The following is a 22,674-nucleotide window of genomic DNA, read 5'->3' on the forward strand; positions in this document are numbered from 1 at the left end:
ATCAGTGCCACGTATTAATGCCATGTGTCATCAGTGCCACATGTCATCAGTGCCACGTATAAGTGCCAGCTGTCATCGGTGCCACATATTAGTACCATCTGTCAGTGTCACGTGTCATCAGTGCCACATATTAGTGGCATCTGTCATCAGTGCCACGTATCAGTGCCATCTGTCATCAGTGCCACGTCGGTGTCACGTGTCATTGTCCTGGTGCTCCAGTGCCTTCAAAAGTGTAATAGGTAGTCAACAAGTTAGATGTGTAATTTATGCTTCTAGAACACGTGACGGTGTTCCCTGCATGTTGGGCCTCTCTATGTAGTTAGGCTGTGAAAAAGTCCCACACATGTGGTATTGTAATACTCAGGAGGAGTAGCAGAATTTATTTTGGGGCGTTATTTGTGGTATACACATGCCACGTGAGAGAAATAACCCATTACAATGACAATTTTGTGGAAAAAATTAAAATAAAATAAAAAATCTTAATTTTGCAAAGAATTGTGGGAAAAAATTACAACATCAAAAAACTCACCATTCCTCTTACTAAATACCTTGTCTACTTTCAAAAAAGGGGTCATTTGGGGGGGTATTTGTACTTTCCTGGCTTGTTCGGGTCACAAGAAATGATATAGGCCACCAGTACATCAGATGTGATCAATTTTGTGCGATTCGCACCACAGCTTGTAGACTCTCTAACTTTCACACAGACCAAATAATATCCACTAATTTGGGTTATTTTTACCAAAGATATGTAGCAGTATAAATTGCGGCCAAAATTTATGAAGAAAAATTAATAATTTGCAAAATGTTATCACAGAAACAAAGAAAAATTAGTTTTTTTCAAAATTTTCGTTATTTTTTCATTTATAGCGCAAAAAATAAAAAACCCAGAGGTGATCAAATACCACCAAAATAAAGCTCTATTTGTGGGAAAAAAGGAAAAAAAAATCATTTGGGTACAGTGTTGCATGACTGAGTAATTGTCATTCAAAGTCTGAGAGCACCGAAAGCTGAAAATTGGTCTGGGCAGTAGGCAAGTGGTTAAATAACATAAACCATAATAAAAACAGTAACAAAACAATTATAACATCAGTTATGACAAAAAACATCAGCTCCCCCTAGTGTTGGTTTTTGCAGGTACACCAATAAAACTCAGATTATATCCAAAAATTATGACACTGCGTTCCCTCTGACGTGGGTTATTGGGCCTCAAGCTGAGAGGCTGACTCAGAGACACCCACCTACCGCAATGCCCCCATAACCAATTACCAGGTAACCTCTTTTAACTGGAGTATCACCCACAGGACCTGTACTACCAACAGATCCTGACTCTTCATTCAGAACTCTCTTCCTCACCCACAAAGACCAAACACCAGCCACTGCCATGACAGTCCATGTTCTAGTCCTGAAAGAGAAAAACACAAACACAGAAAAACACCCCTCGACATATACAACCCAAGCTTAGGGAGGGAGGGTGGGAAACTTTCCTCCGGAATGCTGCCTCGTGGAGGGGGCGGGCTCAGCTTCCCTGCACTGAATAACCCACCCCCTACCCCTCTCGGCCAATCCCCCGCCCCCTATCACGCAGGGCTGACATGCACTGTTCACACAGTCATGCCAGCCCTCTGCCTACGGGGTTTTGTTAACCCCTGTGGCGCCAGGCTTTTCTTGACTAGTGTATAACATATATGCATTTTCTACCAACCTATACTCTACTTACCCCCCCATTATATAATAAATAAGACCATACCACTTTTGGAGTAAAATAGGCCGTAGCAGCCATTAATTTATTAAACAAACTGTATAAAATATCCAAAAATATATAACTCTTTAAATAACATAAACCATAATAAAAACAGTAACAAAACAATAACAACATCAGTTATGACAAAAAACATCAGCTACCCCTAGTGTTGGTCTTTGCAGGTACACCAATAACACTCAGGTTATTTCCAAAAATTATGACACTGCGGTACCTCTGACGTGGGTTATTGGGCCTCAAGCCGACAGGCTGACTCAGAGACACCCACCTACCGCAATGCCCCCATAACCAATTACTAGATAACCTCCGTTAACTGGAATACCACCCACGGGACCCATACCACCGACAGATCCTGATTCTTCATTCAGAACTCTCTTCCTCACCCACAAAGACCAAACACCAGCCACAGCTAACAAGGGTAACCCCTTACCCTTGGGAGCCCCACCACACACGCAACGCTCGCTGTGCTCCATCCTGGATCCCCAGTGCCCACAGATCCCACATCATGCCCACATCATTGAGGTGCACTCCATCCTTCTTCCAGTATCGCCAAGTCTCCAATTCTAACTCCAGATGTCTGATCCCCAAACCTCCATGCTGTATCACAAACCCGCTGATACCCCTGTTTATTTTGCGTCTGGCCCTGTTCACGCCCTCCACTGACCTGGCCACCTCCAAGACTGACGAGCCACCATGTTGGACCACACGATGATAGTGTCCGGATAAGACATACGCAGCCGCAGTATGTCGAACTTCATATCCCGTGTGATATCCAACATGGACCTTACTCCTAAGTCGTTGCCCCCCACATGTAAAATCAAAACATCTGGAGGCCTGTCCCGCCGTGCAAAACGGTGAACCTCCGATACCATTCTGCTCCATATCATACCCGGAAACCCCAACCAACGAACACAGGCTTCTCGGTTGGAAAACCCCAGCTGCCACCCGTTAGGCCAGACATCCACCCTTCTGGCCCCCCAGCAGACATATGAGTGGCCCAAAATCCAGATCAGGCACTGCACCGCATCTGGAATAAAGGAAAGACAAACGTGCCACCATGACCATCCAAAAACAACTTGAACCCCAACTCAACAGATCCCGAGCCCCCCAAAACAAACTGCCATCACAACAAGTGAGGGCGGACATACAGACTAAACCTCCTGGATTCCCACCGCCCAATGCGTTTTACTGCTTCCTCGTCCAAACCGGACCTAGCCGCTTCAGTCATGGCCCTATCCTGAACGAATGAGAAGAGAAACCTCTGTCCTCCAAACCCATACCCCGTAAACACTTCTGGAAAACAGAGACAAACTGAAATTTGGACAGCGGGGACCCGTCCTCATGCAGTAAGAAAGAACCTGTAAACCCCAGCACCATCCAGTGAACTACTGGGCCCGTGGGATTCTCACCCAAACCCTGAACGAAAACCCCCCATTCCTCCCATACCTTACCATATGCTCTCCATGTGGGTTCATTCACCGACTTCCTGATCCATCCCGTGTGTCGCCCAATGCAATCGTCCACAACCAGTCGGGACAGGGCACTCCGTGTTGCTCCGCGGCCAGCGCCAACTCCCAGAACCTGTCCCACTGAAAGCGAGACAATGCATCAGCAATCACGTTCTCCACACCTGGCAAGTGCACCGCATAAATGAATATATTCAGCTGCAAACAACGTAAAACCAGGTGTTGCAGTAGCTTGATGACCGGAGGGGACGATGCAGATACTCTGTTGATCACCTGCACCACCCCCAGGTTATCACCATAGAACCGCACCTTCCTGTCCCGGAACGATGCCCCCCACAGCTCCACCGCCAGCACCACTGGAAACAATTCCAGCAGCACCAGATTTTTGGTGAACCCAGCATCCGCCCATGACTTCGGCCAGGGGCCCGCACTCCAGCAGCTCTGGGAAAAAACTCCGAAGCCCGATGCCCCCGCCGCATCGGTGAACAATTTCATATCGAAATTACTCACCGGTCCAGCCATCCACAAAGCCCTTCCGTTAAAGGCCTCCAGGAAACGGTGCCAAATCCGAAGATCATCCCTATGCACTTTAAGCAGCCACACATAGTGCATGGGTGACCTCACACCCACCGTGCTCGCCGAAAGCCATCGACAAAACACCCTACCCATTGGAAGAATTCTACAAGCAAAATTGAGTTTCCCCAACAGTGATTATAGAACCTTAAGCTGGACCTTGCGCTTTTCCAGTAGTCCCTGAATCCCGGTCTTCAGATCCACAAGCTTGTCCTCCGGCAACCTGCATTCCATCGCTTCAGAATCCAGCACAATACCCAGAAAGGTGATGACCTTCCTGGGCCCCTCCGTCTTGTCGGGCGCCAACGGGATGCCAAACCGTTCCTCTACGTGTTCCAGCGTCGCCAGCAACACCCCACACACTCTGGAATCCCACGCAGAGAAAGTCATCCAAATAATGGATAGCAGAGTTCAGCCCTGCGACATCCCGCACCACCCATTCCACAAACGAGCTAAATGTTTCAAACACCGCGCACGAAATGGAGCACCCCATGGGGAGACAACGGTCAACATAAAACATGTTGTCCTAATGACACCCCAACAAACGAAAACTTTTGGGATGGACGGGGAGCAACCGAAAAGCCGACTCAATGTCTGTTTTCGCCATCAGAGCCCCCCCGCCCGTATCGGCGGACCCAACTCACCGCCGCATCAAAGGATGTGGAGCTAACTGTACACTCCTCAGGATCAATGGCATCATTGACCGACCCCCCTTTTGGAAAAGACAAGTGGTGCATTAGCCGAAATTTCTGTGGTTCCTTCTTTGGAACCACCCCCAAAGGAGAAACCACCAAATCAGGGAAAGGTGCCACCGGAAAAGGGCCTCCCATCCGTCCCAACTCTATCTCCTTACGCAGCTTCATAGAAACCACGTCAGGATGCAGCAAGGCCGACTTCAGGTTCCGCGGTACCAGCAGGACCACCTCTAACTTACCCGGTATCTGAAACCCCTCCGTGAAACCCTCCTCCAATAGGCGTGCTGCCTTTCTATCCGGATACCTACCGAGAAAAGGTTGCATCCTTTCCACCATCACTGGAGTCCTCCCTCTTTTGCGCAGCATCTCACGATTTGTTCCTGCCCTGTTTAAAGCAGCGTGACAAACGGTGTGTTCCCCTGCAGCCGAAACATTCGTGCTTGTACCGACAGGATCTGCCGAACTTACAGGATCCCTCGGTGAACTGTCAACACGTTCCCTTCTTTCTACTGGCCAATTGACCGGGAGCGGAAGATCCACCCCCCCCCCCCTGAAAAACATTATCAGGCGCATCCACAGACTAATGTCCTTGTGGTCCCATCTCAGTGACGGCCGCACCGCTCTCCGCTGGCTAAACTGTTCATCGTATCTCAGCCATGCGGTTCCCTCGTACACACGGTAAGCTCCCCCAACCGAATCCATGTAACAGAAAAGAGCCGAGCAATGTTCAGCATTCTTTTCTCCAATCACACTCGCCATGATGGCGAATGACTGCAGCTAATTTGCAAAGGTCCTCGGTATCAGCCTGTACCTCCGCTTCTCCTTGTCGTATTTTTTGGTATCGTCCGGCTTGACCGTGTCCAAGTTGAACTTCTCCAGCAGCAGTAGAGAAAATATCTCCATATACTCACCCTTCCATATTTTCTCCCGCACCTTTACCTATAGATAAACTTAAAGGGTACTTACCGGGCTGCACAGGAGCAATCCCACCAGCCGATCTCTCGGACACCCTTGCAGGGGTTGGACTCCTCGGAACCTTCTCCTCCGATCCGGACACCTAACCCTCCGACCTTTGACCAGACATCAGTGCATCCTCTCCAGACAGCCCACCAGGGGACATTGCCCTGGCTGCCGAGGGTAAAACAGCCGACCTGGCCTGCCGCCGAGCTGCGTACCCACCTGCAGATTTTTTCTCTGCCTTTGCAGGGCCGGTGCGGGCCACCTCAGCCCCATCTGACCGACCACCAATCGCCGCCGTCAGTCTCCGTCCCTCCTCACCTGACCTGGTGACGCTAGCCCTGGGGGGGGGGTCCACCCCCCGCTGCCCGAGATCTCCCCCACTGAGGCCCTAACCCTGCGTGCTCCAAGCCTGGTGGGGGGGCTGCATCCGCTCCAACAGCTCTCCTATGGGGCCCAGCAGCTCCTGTAGATCCCCCTTCTGGCCTGCTCCTCTGTCCCAGCCTCCGTGGGGATGGGTTCCTCAGTCTCCTCCCTCCAGTCCTGGTGGCTCTCTTCGACGGGAGGCCTGATGGAGACCTCCCCGGACTGCTGGCATCTGCCCTCTCTCTCCTGGGGGGTTCAGGGGAAAACCTTGATGGCGGCCATGACCTTCGTGGGCTTAGTGCATCCTCAGCACGTGGCCCTGGGGCGCGCTTGTCCTTTTTTTTTGGCAGCTGGCCATGTTGATCCACAACATGCAGAGTTGGTAGAGTGGATAACTAAGCCAAACTCATCCTCCTCATCCTCTGTCACCCAGGCTCAGAGTAGTTTGCCTGCAAATGCAGCTACCAAAGCAGCTATTCCCTTGGCTCAATGTTATCAGTCACTCCTTCCCTAGCCCCACCATCATGCACAAAGGAGTCCCCCGAACTGTTCAACCACAGTGTCTGGTACATGCTGCTGGAGGATGCGCACTGTTTTGAAGGCTCTGATTTTGGTACCCAGGTTGAGGAAGGCATAATTTGAGCCCAGAGAGAGGGGGTGCCCAAGAAGGACAAGAAACTGGCAGTCGCGTTCCCCCAGCTGCAGCATACTGACAGGTTTTCTCCAGTGGCGAGGAGGGAGCGGATGATGAGGTCACTGACTCTACATGGATGCCTGATAGAAGAGAGGAGGAGAAGGAGGAGGCACATAGCCAACGAGGCAGGATGCCCTCCAGGGCCCAGCTTAAGGGCAGCCACCTGACGGCATCACACCGCAGAGCTCCGCATGTGCAGGGTGCTGCTGACTCCCCACGTATTTTGAAGTTCTTTGGTGTGGGGCTTTTTTGATACGTCTGCAGCAGATCGCACGTTGCTGTTTCCAACATATGTCTGAAGGGTATCAGGTGTGGCCAAAACAGCAGCCGCTTGGGTACCACATGCTTGACCAGACATATGTCGACCTCGCATGCCATCCGTTGGCAACAGTACTTAAAAGACCCACACCAAAGAACAAGGTGGACCTCTCCTTGCTCCTCATCAGCTGGGATCTCCAACCCCACTATACCTTCAGTCCTCTCAGAAACCTGCACTGAGAGGAATGAAGATGTAGAATTAGGTGTGCCAAGTACTTGCGGGAAATCTGCTATCGCTACATCAACATCCAATTGTAGCAGACAAAATTTCCCTACCCCAGTTGCTAAACCATTGAAAGAAATTCAGTCCCAGCCACCCACATGCTCAGCGGCTGAATGCTAGCTTGCTTGGCTAAATTGCTAGCACTCAAACTGCTGCCTTTTCAGCTGGTAGACTCTGTCCCCTTTTGTGAATTTGTGGAATGTGCGGTACCTCAGTGGCAGGTTCCCAAACGCCATTTCTTTTCATGGAAGGCCATTCTGGCTCTCTACCTTAATGTGAAAGGCAATGTCTTAGCCTTGTTGGACAGGGCGGTCAGCGGTAAGGTGCATATTACCGATGACTCATGGTCCAGCAGGCATGGACAGGGATGTTACCTTTCTTTCACAGTGCACTGGGTAACTCTGCTGGCAGCTGGGAAGGATGCAGGACAGGGCGCAGTATTGTTGGAGCTTGTTCCGCCACCATGCCTTCAAAATGCTAGTAGTGGTGATTCTGCCACACCTCTCTCCTCCACCCCTCCTCATCCTCTTCTTCCTCTTTGGCTTCTGCCTCAGCAGATTTCTCCTCTGAACCAGCGGTGCTCCATAGGCGTTCAAGAGGCTATGCAAGCACTCAGGCAAAAAGATGCCATACAGTGCTTGAGTTGGTCTGCTTAGGGGACAGGAGCCACAATGGGGTAGAGATTCTGTCGGCTCTGCAGGGGCAGACTCCGAGGTGGTTGACACCACGCCAGCTTCAGGCAGGAATGGTGGTTTGCGACAATGGCACCAACCTCCTCTCTGCCCTCTGACAGGGACACTTTACCCATGTTCCCTGTTTGGCTTACGTCCTTAATTTGGTGGTCCAGCGGTTCTTGTGCAGGTACCCGGGCTTATAGGCTCTCCTGAGGCAGGCCAGGAAAGTCTGTGGGCATTTCTGCCGGTCATATAATGCCAGTGCTCGGCTGGCTGACCTTCAAAAGGAATGCAACCTGCCCAAGAACTGCCTCATTTGTGACATGCCCACCAGGTGGAACTCAACGTTGGCAACGCTGCAGTGGCTGAACACACATCAGAGGGCCATCAATGAGTACCTGTGTGAGTATGGCACCAGGACAGGGTCATGGGAGCTTGGCTTTTTTTCGCCATGCCAGTGGCTACTGATCAAGGATGCATGCACCATTTGAGAAGGCCACGGGGATGGTGAGCAGTGACAGTGCATGTATCACTATTACTGTCCCTCTTGTCTTTCTGTTGGAGCACACACTTTGTGGAATAATGGACAGGGCACCTGAGGCAGAACAGAGGGAGGAAGAGGAGGACTTCCTTACCTCTCAAGGCTCCCTTTATCCAGACAGTATTCCTGCGGCCCGCTGATCACACAAGAAGAGAAGGAGGATGAGGATTGTCTCAGCATGGAGGTGGAGCCTAGCACTCAGCATCAGCAGCAGTCTTCAAGGGATAATTTTCAGTCCCCAGAAACCCATGGACTTGTACGTGGCTGGGAGGAGGTGGCTGTGGATCATCTCATCCTTAGTGACCTAGAGCACTACGGATCGAATGCCTCAGCAAACCTTCACTGCATGACCTCCCTGATCCTGCAAAGCCTGTGAAAAGACCCTTGTATTTGTGGTATCAAGGAGAGAGATCATTACTGGCTGGTAACCCTTCTTGATCCACGTTACAAGGGTAAGGTTCCGGAACTTATCCAGCCTTCGCTGAAAGAGGAGAGGATAAAACATCTTCAGGAGGCCTTGCAGAAAGGCTTGTGCGATGCGTTTCCAGAGCCTGGGAGATTACAATTTCCTGGGTCTCCTGGACAACATGTTGCTGAGGCTTCGGTCAGTCACAGAAGGAGCGGTGGAGAAGGTGGCCTTCTGACCCATGCGTTCAGATCATTCTTTAGTCTGCAGCCCCAAGGTCTGATCGATTCCAGCAACCATCGCCAGTGTCTGATTTACATGGTTCAGGAATATTTAGGGGCAAAATCAAACTTGGAGACCTTTCCAACCGAAAATCCACTGGGTTACTAGGTCTTGAGGATGGATCACTGGCCAGAGCTTGCACAATATGCAATTGAGCTACTGGCCTGCGTTCTCTCAGAACACACATTCAGTGCTGCTGAAACTGATCACGGTTTGTAACTGATCAGAGTGCGCCTGTCCACAGACTCAGTTGTTCGGCTCACCTTCATAAAAATGAATCAGTCTTATATTACCAGCTGTGTATAAAAAAAGGGGAAAACACTGTGCTAAACCGCAAAACTACAAATGAAACGATATGTGAAACAGTAAGTATATATATATATATATACCCAATCTGTGAATCTACACAACTAAGCTGCTGACTAGGGATGAGCTTCGTGTTCGAGTCGAACATACGTTCGACTCGAACATCGGCTGTTCGTCCGTTCGGCGAAGTCCGAACATTTTGGTCCGTTCGCGCCAAATTCGTGTGGCGCTCACAGCCCACAATGCACTGCGATGGCGCAGTGCATTGCCCGCTCATGATTGGCCAAGCATGCACTGTGACCCCGCATGCTTGGCCAATCACAGTGCCTGCAGCGAGGAGAGCCATGATTGGCCACAGGCAGGATGCCTGTGGCCAATCATAGCTCAGGCTGTGTAGTGCACGCCCCACACTATATAAGGCCGCCAGCACGGCGGCCTTGTGTAGTGTGTTGGCGTCTGAAGCAGTGGGTGTTCTGTGTACCTTCAACACAGTACACACCGATCGTTTTCGGCCGATTTTCGATCTTGCTGTTGTGTAGTGGTTATTGTCTGCGTGCCCTGACCGCAGTATACACCGCTATATTCACCTCACCTATATAGCTAGTGATCTATCTTTTATAATAGAGCTTGCAGTCAGTAGTGTTAGGAGCTAGTGCATGCTGTCTGCGTGCTCTGTACCCAGTACATACCGCTATATCCACCTACATAGCTCTTCTCTATTTGAGCCCACTTGCCATCTGCAGGAGTTATTGGAAGTTGTGTGTGCCTCCAGCACAGCACAGTATACATCTGTATATACCCCTTTATCTCTGGTGTTCTATAATAAAGGCATCTGCAGGAGTTAGTGGGTGTTCTGTGTACCTTCAACACAGTACACACCGATCGTTTTCGTCCGATTTTCGATCTTGCTGTTGTGTAGTGGTTGTTGTCTGCGTGCCCTGACCGCAGTATACACCGCTATATTCACCTCACCTATATAGCTAGTGATCTATCTTTTATAATAGAGCTTGCAGTCAGTAGTGTTAGGAGCTAGTGCATGCTGTCTGCGTGCTCTGTACCCAGTACATACCGCTATATCCACCTACATAGCTCTTCTCTATTTGAGACCACTTGCCATCTGCAGGAGTTATTGGAAGTTGTGTGTGCCTCCAGCACAGCACAGTATACATCTGTATATACCCCTTTATCTCTGGTGTTCTATAATAAAGGCATCTGCAGGAGTTAGTGGGTGTTGTGTGCCTCTAGCACAATATACACTACCCAACTGCTTTTTTACCCAACTCCCTTCAGGCCATTACCATGTCTGGAAGGCCAGCAAGGAGAGGCAGACAGGCGCAGGCCGATAAAAGAGTGCAAGCAGTGTAGGAGATTGTGGGTGTTGTCTGCATGCCCTGACCGCACTATACACCATTATATCCACCTATATAGCTAGCTATATTGCTCTTCTGTAATAGAGCTTTCAGTCAGTTGTAGGAGATTGTGGGTGTTGTCTGCATGCCCTGACCGCACTATACACCATTATATCCACCTTTATTGCTCTTCTGTAATAGAGCTTTCAGTCAGCTGTAGGAGATTGTGGGTGTTGTCTGTGTGCCCTGACCGCAGTATACACCATTATCCACCTATATAGCTCTTCTCAAATTGAGCCATCTGCAGGAGTTAGTTGGTGTTGTGTGCCTCCAGCACAGCACAGTATACACCAGTATCCACCCTTTTATTCCTGTTCTATAATAAAGGCATCTGCAGGAGTTAGTGGGTGTTGTGTGCCTCTAGCACAATATACACTACCCAATTGCTGGTTTTCCCATCTCCCTTCAGGCCATTACCATGTCTGGAAGGCCAACAAGGAGAGGCAGACAGGCACGAGCTGATAAAAGAGGGCAAGCAGGCTCTGTGTCTAGAGACAACAGTGCTGGTCGTGGACGCGGTGCATTGTCATCAGCAAGTGGCCATGGGACACGCTTGTCCTTCTTTTCGGCAGCTGGACATGTTGAGCCGCAACATGCCAACGACTTGGTAGAGTGGATGACCAAGCCCTCTTCATCCTCCTCATCCTCTCTCACCCAGGCTCAGGGTACTAGCAAAGCAGCTGCCAACGCATCGTCTTCCCTCCTCTCAATGTCATCATCAGTGACTCCTTCCCTAGACCCACCACGTCCTCCTGAGGAGTCTCCTGAACTCTTTGAGCACAGTGTTGGGTACATGCTCCAGGAGGATGCCCAGTGTTTTGTGGGCTCTGATGATGACACTCAGCTAGAGGAAGGCAGTAGCGTGAGCGCAGAGAGAGGGGATGCTCAAGAAGGACAGCAATCTGGCAGTCATGTTTCACAAGCTGCAGCATACTGCCAGGTTTGCTACAGCGATGAAGAGGGAGGGGATGATGAGGGCACTGACTCCACGTGGGTGCCTGGAAGGAGAGAGGAGGAGGAGGAGGAGGAGGAGGCACATGTCCAACGAGGCAGGATGCCCTCCGGGGGCCAGCTTAGGGGCAGCACACCGACTGAATCACACCGCAGAGCTCCGCCTGTGCAGAGCGCTGCCTCTGCGGGTTATTCTAAAAGTTCTTTGGTGTGGGCCTTTTTTGAGACGAGTGCATCAGATCGCACCGCTGCTATTTGCAACATATATCTCAAGCGTATCTCACGTGGCCAAAACATCAGCCGCTTGGGCACCACATGCTTGACCAGACATATGTTGACCTGCCATGCAGCTCGTTGGCAAGCGTACCTCAAAGACCCACACCAAAGAACAAAGCGGACCTCTCCTTGCTCCTCATCAGCTGGCATCTCCAACCCCACTAGACCTTCAGTCCTCTCTGAAACCTGCTCTGAGAGGAATGAAGGTGTAGAATTAGGTGTGTCACAGCCAAGTGCTTCCGGGAACTCTGCTAGCGGTACACCCACGTCCGATTATAGCAGGCAAATGTCCCTGCCCCAGCTGCTGGACCGGCGAAAGAAGTTCACTCCCAGCCATCCACATGCCCAGCGGTTGAATGCTAGCTTGGCTAAATTGCTAGCACTTCAACTGCTGCCTTTTCAGTTGGTAGACTCTGCCCCCTTCCGTGAGTTTGTACAATGTGCGGTTCCTCAGTGGCAGGTCCCCAAACGCCACTTTTTCTCACGGAAGGCGATTCCGGCTCTCTACCGGCATGTGGAAGGCAATGTCCTTGCCTCGCTGGACAGGGCGGTCAGCGGTAAGGTGCATATTACCGCTGACTCATGGTCCAGCAGGCATGGACAGGGACGTTACCTGTCTTTCACGGCCCATTGGGTCACTCTTCTGGCAGCTAGGAAGGATGCAGGACAAGGTGCAGTAGTGTTGGAGGTTGTTCCGCCACCACGCCTCCAAAATGCTACTATTGGTTGTGACACACCTCTCTCCTCCACCCCCTCCTCTTCTTCATCCATGGCTTCTTCCAGTGCTCTGTCCTCAGAACCAGCGGTGCTCCATAGGCGTTCCAGGGGCTACGCAAGTACGCAGGCAAAACGATACCATGCCGTGCTTGCGCTGGTTTGTTTGGGGGACAGGAGCCACACTGGGGCGGATGTTTTGTCAGCTCTGCAGGGGCAGGCCGAGAGGTGGTTGACGCCACACCAGCTTAAGCCAGGAATGGTGGTTTGCGACAATGGCACCAACCTCCTCTCCGCCCTCCGACAGGGACAACTGACCCATGTGCCCTGTGTAGCTCACGTCCTTAACCTGGTGGTGCAGCGGTTCTTGGGCAGGTACCCCGGCTTACAGGATGTCCTGAAGCAGGCCAGGAAAGTCTGTGTGCATTTCCGCCGATCATTTAATGCCTGTGCTCGGCTGGCTGAGCTCCAAAAGGAGTTGAACCTGCCCAAGAACCGCCTTATATGTGACATGCCCACCAGATGGAACTCAACATTGGCCATGCTGCAGTGGCTGCACACGCAGCAGAGGGCCATCAATGAGTACCTGTGCGACTACGGCACCAGGACAGGGTCAGGGGAGCTTGGTTTTTTCTCACCACGCCAGTGGGGCATGATCAGGGATGCATGCACTGTCCTGTCACCGTTTGAGGAGGCCACAAGGATGGTGAGCAGTGACAGTGCATGCATCAGTGACACTGTACCTCTTGTCCACCTCTTGGAGCATACGCTGCGTGGAATAATGGACAGGGCACTTGAGGCAGAACAGAGGCAGGAAGAGGAGGACTTCTTGCCTCTCAAGGCCCCCTTTATCCAGACAGTGTTCCTGCTGTGCCACCCATCACACAGGAAGAGGAGGAGGAAGAGGAGGAGGAGGATGATTGTGTCAGCATGGAGGTGGAGGCTGGCACTCAGCATCAGCAGCAGCAGCAGTCTTGTAGGGATGATTTACAGTCCCAAGAAACACGTGGACTTGTACGTGGCTGGGAGGAGGTAGCTGTGGATCATGTTGTCCTTAGTGACCCAGAGGACTCCGGACCGAATGCCTCAGCTAACCTACGCTGCATGGCCTCCCTGATCCTGCAAAGCCTGCGGAAGGATCCTCGTATTCTTCGGATCAAGGAGAGGGACCATTACTGGCTGGCCACTCTCCTTGATCCACGGTACAAGGGTAAGGTTGCCGACCTTATCTTGCCATCGCAGAGGGAGCAGAGGATGAGACATCTCCGGGAGGCCTTGCAGAAAGGTCTGTGCAACGTGTTCCCAGAGACTGGGAGGTTACAAACTCCTGGTCCTGGACAACGTGTTGCTGAGGCATCGGTCAGAAGAAGCGGTGGAGAAGGTGGCCGTCTGACTGATGCTTTCAGACAATTTTTTAGTCCGCAGCCCCAAGGTATGATCGGTTCCAGCACCCATCGCCAACGTCTGATTTACATGGTGCAGGAATACCTAGGGGCAAGGTCAGACTTGGACACCTTTCCCACCGAAAATCCTCTGGCTTACTGGGTCTTGAGGATGGATCACTGGCCAGAGCTTGCACAGTATGCAATTGAGCTACTGGCCTGTCCTGCATCCAGCGTTCTTTCGGAATGCACCTTCAGTGCTGCTGGTGGCTTTGTTACCGATCACAGGGTGCGCCTGTCCACCGAATCAGTTGATCGACTGACCTTCATCAAGACGAATCAGTCTTGGATCACCCACAGCTACCAAGCACCTGAAGCTGATGTAACAGAATCATTTTTTTTTTAAATATCACATGCCTTCAAGACTGCCTATGCTGATGCTGAGTGACTGTCCTGTTATGTTGATTGTCTATCCTCTTCCTCCTCCGCTGATATGTTGGAAGAACATTTCTGGTTCTGGTTGATGCCATCAGCCCAATTTTTCTGCCCCTGTTTAACAGGGGCGTTTAATTACAATTTTTGATGCAATGCTTTGCAGCAGGGCTAATTCCTGCAATAAAACTAGAGTATATGGCAGAGGTTGCAGTGTGGTGGCACCAGCACCAGTGCCTAAGGCCCAATTTTTCTGCCCCTGTTTAACAGGGGCGTTTAATTACAATTTTTGATGCAATGCTTTGCAGCAGGGCTAATTCCTGCAATAAAACTAGAGTATATGGCAGAGATTGCAGTGTGGTGGCACCAGCAGCAGTGCCTAAGGCCAAATTTTTCTGCCCCTGTTTAACAGGGACATGTAATTACAATTCTTGATATAATATTTCACAGGAGGGCCCCTTCCTGTGCCCACCCAGAGTAACGGTGAGGACTTATAGTGTTGTGGCACCAGCACCACAACCACCAAAGGTCAATTTTTCTACCACTGTTCAACAATGGCATGTAATTACAATTCTTGATATAATCGTTCACAGCAGGGTGCTCCAGCGCCCACCAAGAGTCACTTTGAGGGCTTACAATGTTGTGGCAAAACCAACACCTTGTTCCGCCATTTCTGCAGAGCATATAGGGCAGGCCCCTACTTTCAAACATCCAATTTACAAACATCTCCTACTTGCAAACGGAAGGAGACAACAGCAAGTGAGATGAAAAAAGATGGACGACAAAACAAATTATACAGGGGTGATAACCCTTCCCTATGTTTTCCAAAAAGCTTAAAAATAGTTTTTTTGACTGGAGCTACACTTTAAAAATGTACCAGTTGAAAATTACAAACAGATTCAACTTAACACAACAAACCTACACAGTCCCTGTCTTGTTTGCACCGCCTGTATACTGCTGTTCTAAGTATATAGGGCCTGGGGGCCACACGCATTTCCTTTTTTTAATATGGGTACGGGGTTCCCCTTAATATGCGTACAAGACCTAAAGGGGCTGGTAATGGGCAGGGAGGGCTACCCATGCCATTTTTCTCAATGATTTTCAACCATATTGCAGGAACCAGATATAACATTAAAACCGCAAGCAGTTTTAAATGGTGTTATTTCCGTTTAATGTAATTTTGTGCAGGGACTGTTCTAAACACGGGAAACACGTAGCACTTCACAGGCATACTACAGACACCCAGGCACCATATTTAAAGGAAAGTTTTTTTTTTTCACTTTAATCGTCATTAAAATCAGTGCTCCCGCCAAAACGGCCATTTTTAAAAACATTTTAGGCATTGACCCATGTCCCCTGGGGCAGGAGCCAGGTCCCCAAACCCTTTTTAGGACAGTATCTTGCATATTAGCCGTTAAAATTAGCACTTTTCATTTCGAACGTTCGAGTCCCATAGACTTCAATGGGGTTCTAAAGTTCGTTCGAATTTGGGGTCCGTTCGAAAGTTCTGGTGCGAACCGAACCGGGGGTGTTCGGCTCATCCCTACTGCTGACACACAAACAAACTAAATTTAAACACAAATGTAAATATAAAGTGCAGCGCTAAGGTACAACTACACACAAAAAATTGTGTACGTGAAAAAATTTGAAAAAGTATAACAGTGACTAAAAGTCCAGAAAATATATATATGTCCACTGGTATCTATTCAAATCCTGAAGGTCTGATCTTCCAGCATCCAAAAACACAGTAAATCTTGCATTGAATTGCTATAGCTTATCAAACAGAAGATGGGTAGTCTTACCATGTATGTTGGACACATCTACCCTATGGCAATGCTTCAGCTCAGAATGGCTGTGATAGCCAAGGCCACTGGACATCCAGCCGGATGATATCTCCCCTCCAAATGGATTCGATCTTTGTCCGCTACCATTAAGGGTCCGCAGTGCCCAATTGAGAGGTGGATCAGCAACCCAGGGCTCAATCTTTCAAAGCTTGATCAGGGATGACTCAGCAAAGACCAAATATAAAAAGGAAAAGCACAGGGAGGCGCTCCTCATCGTGTAGTTTAACCAGTAAAGGTTTATTAAAAGGTAAAAAGGTAGTGGTGCGTGGTACTATGGTGAAGAATCTAGTTAAAACAGGTTTAATATATTCAATAGGTACTCAAAAGATTAGAAGATAAATGTAATATCGTCTCCACTACAGGTAATAAATGGAACGTAGAAAAAGAAAAGACAATATATGTATATAAAATATATATATATATATGTATATATAGTGAGGGACCCTCACTCCTATGCGTAGTAGTATTTTGAGTGGTAGACAAATGGATAAGAAAAACAATTAATGATAAATAAGACTGGTGGTCCCAATGCGATTTTTTAGGTAGCAGAGTTGCATAAAGTGGCAGTGCTGAATATAAAGAAGGTCCGTGAAAATAACTACTACTGTATTTGTTTCAGTGACTAAAGTACTATACATAAAATAGTGGACGAAATAAAAAATATATAAAGTGAATCACCATGCGATTTGTTAAAAATGACGAAAAACGCATACAAAGTGCTAGTGCTGAACAATAAATAGATCTGAAAAGAAAATCTGCTAAGTTAAAGTATATGTGTAACAGTGTACAAAAGTAATCATTAGCTAGATAAGGCAAAAGATGTAAGTAATGCTTGCCTTGTGACTAAAGAAATCGCATATGGTGTTAAAGCCAAGGGAGGGTTAAGCAAAGTGACTCTGTGCGGGTGTCTTTATACCATAGACTTAAATATTGGTGCAGTGCACTAAATTGAATCATACAATCAAAGAAAATAAATCAAATTGTTGAATCAAAACAAAAACGCATAAACGATCCAAGTGTTGGTGAGAGGGAAACAACCCTCTGGGAATAATCCAAAACAGAAGGAAAAAGGTGCACAGTGTTTGAAGCTATAAAAAATATAAAAAAACAACAATGGAACAGTAATCCTAGTTAAAATTGTCCATTCAGCTGGTGCAACAACAAGTGGCGATTAGCCCAAAATCGCATGTAACAAGACAATCGCCTGCAATGCTGGTGCTTAAAATATATGTGCACTATAAGGTAGAGATTTAAACAGTGATAATGGTGATGGTGGATATCTCCCACGTGGTCCTGTGTAATCAGAATATGGGTGTCCCCTTACCTTACAGCTGTAAGGTAACAGCATATGGTATATGTATCCTCAGGGTTCCTGGTGGTCCTTATCCCTCGAGGTCCTATTCACGTGTCCCCGGGTCCTGGCGTCTCCTGCCTACTGTGCCGTATTGGGCTCTGTAAGTGGTCCCTCAGCGGTACTTCAGCGTGGGGGGGGGAATTGGTGGTATACCTCGGCGGTTTTATGCAAGGGGTTAAACAGATAAGGAGGAAGGGAGCCCCATAGTATAGTATTTTTCAACAGTATTGAAATTTATTTATAAAAACAGCTTTGGTACTCACAAACAGACAGAGTTTTTGTATGGTGTATAAACGAGCCTCGAGCTCGATTGCGTCACTTCCGGTAGCGTCCCGACTAGTGTTCGTCACGGTCACCGTGACGAACACTAGTCGGGACGCTACCGGAAGTGACGCAATCGAGCTCGAGGCTCGTTTATACACCATACAAAAACTCTGTCTGTTTGTGAGTACCAAAGCTGTTTTTATAAATAAATTTCAATACTGTTGAAAAATACTATACTATGGGGCTCCCTTCCTCCTTATCTGTTTAACCCCTTGCATAAAACCGCCGAGGTATACCACCAATTCCCCCCCCCCACGCTGAAGTACCGCTGAGGGACCACTTACAGAGCCCAATACGGCACAGTAGGCAGGAGACGCCAGGACCCGGGGACACGTGAATAGGACCTCGAGGGATAAGGACCACCAGGAACCCTGAGGATACATATACCATATGCTGTTACCTTACAGCTGTAAGGTAAGGGGACACCCATAGTCTGATTACACAGGACCACGTGGGAGATATCCACCATCACCATTATCACTGTTTAAATCTCTACCTTATAGTGCACATATATTTTAAGCACCAGCATTGCAGGCGATTGTCTTGTTACATGCGATTTTGGGCTAATCGCCACTTGTTGTTGCACCAGCTGAATGGACAATTTTAACTAGGATTACTGTTCCATTGTTGTTTTTTTATATTTTTTATAGCTTCAAACACTGTGCACCTTTTTCCTTCTGTTTTGGATTATTCCCAGAGGGTTGTTTCCCTCTCACCAACACTTGGATCGTTTATGCGTTTTTGTTTTGATTCAACAATTTGATTTATTTTCTTTGATTGTATGATTCAATTTAGTGCACTGCACCAATATTTAAGTCTATGGTATAAAGACACCCGCACAGAGTCACTTTGCTTAACCCTCCCTTGGCTTTAACACCATATGCGATTTCTTTAGTCACAAGGCAAGCATTACTTACATCTTTTGCCTTATCTAGCTAATGATTACTTTTGTACACTGTTACACATATACTTTAACTTAGCAGATTTTCTTTTCAGATCTATTTATTGTTCAGCACTAGCACTTTGTATGCGTTTTTCGTCATTTTTAACAAATCGCATGGTGATTCACTTTATATATTTTTTATTTCGTCCACTATTTTATGTATAGTACTTTAGTCACTGAAACAAATACAGTAGTAGTTATTTTCACGGACCTTCTTTATATTCAGCACTGCCACTTTATGCAACTCTGCTACCTAAAAAATCGCATTGGGACCACCAGTCTTATTTATCATTAATTGTTTTTCTTATCCATTTGTCTACCACTCAAAATACTACTACGCATAGGAGTGAGGGTCCCTCACTATATATACATATATATATATATATTTTATATACATATATTGTCTTTTCTTTTTCTACGTTCCATTTATTACCTGTAGTGGAGACGATATTACATTTATCTTCTAATCTTTTGAGTACCTATTGAATATATTAAACCTGTTTTAACTAGATTCTTCACCATAGTACCGCGCACCACTACCTTTTTACCTTTTGTCTTCTCCAATTGGGGTTCAAGTACCCCATTTCAGTGTGTGCAGCGGTGCAACAATTAGATTACTCTTTGATTAGGCGCAGGAATATTTTCTTTTATACTTAGTAAAGGTTTATTATAAAAAAATATATTTTATGCATTAAAAAGCACCAAACAACAGGAAATGCAAAATAAAAAAAATCACGTGATGTATAGATAAAAGAAAAGCAATATGGGGAGCAGAAATATGCTTGCCCTACAAGTTCCGACCGCAAAGTCGTCTACTGGGCCCCAGTAGACGACTTTGCCTAAGACCCACCACTGCCTAAGACCCAATTTTTCTGCCCTTGTTTAACAGAGGCATGTTATTACAATTTTTGATCTAATATTTCACAGCAGGGCCCGTTCCTGCGCCCACCAAGAGAAACTGTGAGGGCTTACAGTGTTGTGGCACCACCACCATACCACCAAAGGCCCAATTTCTCTTCCCCCGTTCAACAGGGGCATGTAATTACAATTTTTGATATAATATTTCACCACAGGGCCCATTCCAGGGCCCACCAAGATTAACTGTGAGGGCTTACAGTGTTCTAGTACCACCAACACCTAAGGCCCAGTTTTCTGCAGAGTATAAAGGGCAGGCCGTATAGTATATACAGGCAGTCCCCTACTTTCAAACATCCAACTTACAAATGACTCCTACTTACAAACAAAGGGAGACAACAGGAAGTGAGAGGAAGTCTACCCCTAGGAAGGGAAATTCTCTCCTGTAAGAGTTAATATGGGAAAAAGATGTCTCCACTGATGCTTTATCACCAATCCTTGGTTCCCTAATAACCTAAAATTTTCAAAATCCAATTGTCATTGGGACAGGGGCACAGACAGCAAAACAAATGTTACAGGGGTGATAAGCTTTTTGGATAACACAGGGAAGGGTTAACAATTGTTTTTTTTTTTTACTGGAGCTACACTTACAAAATGTGCCTTTTCCAAATTACAAACAGATTCAACTTAAGAACAAACCTACACTCCCTGTCTTGTTTGGGCCGCCTGTATAATGCTGTTCAGAGTATATAGGGCCTGGGGGCCTCATGCCTTTTATTATTCTAATTTGGGTGCTGGCCTTTAATATACCTGTACAAGACCCAAAGGGCCTGGTAATGGGCTGAGGGGGGTACCTATTCCGTTTTTCTCAATAATTTTCATCCATATTGCCGGGACCCGACATTACATTACAGCCGCAAGCAGTTTTAAATTACTTTTATACCTTTAGAAATGTAATTTTGTGCAGGTACTGTTCTAAACATGGGAAGCAAGTGGCACTTTACATGCATACTATAGTCACACCCCAGGTACGATATTTAAAGGAATATTTCACTTTTATTGTTTCACTTTAAGCATTATTAAAATCATTGCTCCCAAAAAAACTGCAGTTTTTAAAACATTTTTTGCATTGATACATGTCTCCTGGGGCAGGACCTGGGTCCCCAAACACTTTTTAGGACAATAACTTGCATATTAGCCTTTAAAATTTGCACTTTTGATTTTTAATTTTCGGATCCCATAGACTTTAAGGGTGTTCGAATGTTGGCATCAACTTTCGTTCCTTTCGCAGGTTCTGCAGCGAACCGAACCGGGGGTGTTTGGCTCATCCCTATATGGATAAATGGTATTGACATTACAGTAAATGGTGTAAGATGCACCACACCTGAAATGCACCATACCTGCAATGCACCAAAACAAATATGTGTGAATAGAGCCTTAAAGCCTAATTCTGGGCTTTTGTTTCTTAAAAGATCCCCTGACAGAAGGCAGAATTAAAAAAAAAAAAAAAAAAAAAAAAACTAGCTCTAACTGCAATTTTGACTTCTTGCGCTGTACCTGCAGTATTTCCTATTTGGTTTTAGATTTCCCCTAAGGGATGTAATCGCAGTGCCTTGCACTTGCAGTGTAATGATACAGAGAGTGTTGCTGACAACATCATGTCAGAGATCCTCTCCATTTAAGAAGAGGAAGAGGACCCCTTATTTCACATGACCTACAAAAAGACATCTACAAAAGTATAACACAAATAAATAGTAAAAAACAGCTAAGGACCATCAAAGTGGGTGAGTGGGGATATCAGTCCAGAATAATGGCTAATAACATTCATCAATTTGTTATCAATCAGGTAATTGAAATGTCTGTTACAAAGTGCAACCTGTTAAAGTTATTTTATAAATGTCTGAATGTTAAGATGCGTTGACCTGTTTTTCAGGTACACAGCCTTCGTCAAGACCTTCATTAAAACTGCTGAACAGTTCTTCATGGTGGGGTATAAAGTCAACTACTATGTGTTTACAGACCGTGCTAATGACATTTCCAACTTCACTCTCCCTGAGGGGAGGCAGCTGGTCATCTTAAAAGTTCCCAGTTATAAACGATGGCAGGAAGTGTCCATGAGGCGCATGGAGATGATCCGTGATCATGCATATCAACGTTTCTACAAAGAAGTTGATTATTTGGTTTGCGTGGATGTAGACATGAGGTTCAGTGACTCAGTTGGGGTGGAAATATTAAGTGATGTGTTTGGCACATTACATCCTGGTTTTTACAATGCACAACGTGACCATTTCACTTATGAGCGAAGACAGCAGTCAACAGCTTACATTCCTACAGATGAGGGGGATTTCTATTATGCAGGAGGGTATTTTGGTGGTACGGTAGAAGAAGTCTACAAATTAACCAATTTCTGTCATAACGCCATGATGACTGATCAGAACAACAGCCTTGAAGCCATCTGGCATGATGAAAGCTATCTGAATAAGTATTTTCTTTACCACAAGCCAACCAAGATCCTCTCCCCAGAATATCTGTGGGACAATGGCTTTGATGTTCCACAATTCCTCCAGAGAAGACGGTTTGTTGCTGTTCCCAAAAATCACAATGCAATTAGGAACAAAAGGGCATTGCAGGAGAATCATGGATACCAAAAATAAAAAAAAAAAAAATTTAATTTGGGAAGTCCATATATTTTCCAACAGTTGGGACTTTAAAGCGGTAGTAAACCCGCTAATTTTTTATTTTTTTTTTACCACCTGCAAAGCAAAAGGCATAATGAGCTAGTATGCACCTCATACTAGCTCATTATGAAATACTTACCTTAGAACGAGGTCCCGACATCTGGCCCGATCCCCGCCGAGGGAGCTGACATGCTCCCTCTGCGTTTCTTCCGGGTATCGCGGCTCCGGCGCTTTGAGTGGCCGGAGCCTCGA

At 47.2% G+C, this 22,674-nt stretch overlaps 1 protein-coding gene across 1 annotated transcript in view; it reads left to right on the plus strand.

Annotated features, from left to right (window-relative positions):
- The window catches only part of LOC143973607 (histo-blood group ABO system transferase-like), a 354,850-nt gene extending 332,435 nt beyond the window's left edge, over positions 1 to 22,415 (plus strand). Inside the window, exon 7 of the mRNA XM_077474459.1 lies at positions 21,678 to 22,415. Coding sequence (XP_077330585.1) covers positions 21,678 to 22,398 — 721 coding nt within the window. The 3' untranslated portion in view covers positions 22,399 to 22,415. The remainder of the gene's footprint in view (positions 1 to 21,677) is intronic.
- Positions 22,416 to 22,674: the final 259 nt, after the last annotated feature.

The sequence above is a fragment of the Lithobates pipiens genome, unplaced genomic scaffold (assembly GCF_037356315.1).
Source record: "Lithobates pipiens isolate NorthernLeopardFrog02 unplaced genomic scaffold, aLitPip1_a1.2 Scaffold_85, whole genome shotgun sequence".
NCBI classification, from domain to species: Eukaryota; Metazoa; Chordata; class Amphibia; order Anura; family Ranidae; genus Lithobates; species Lithobates pipiens.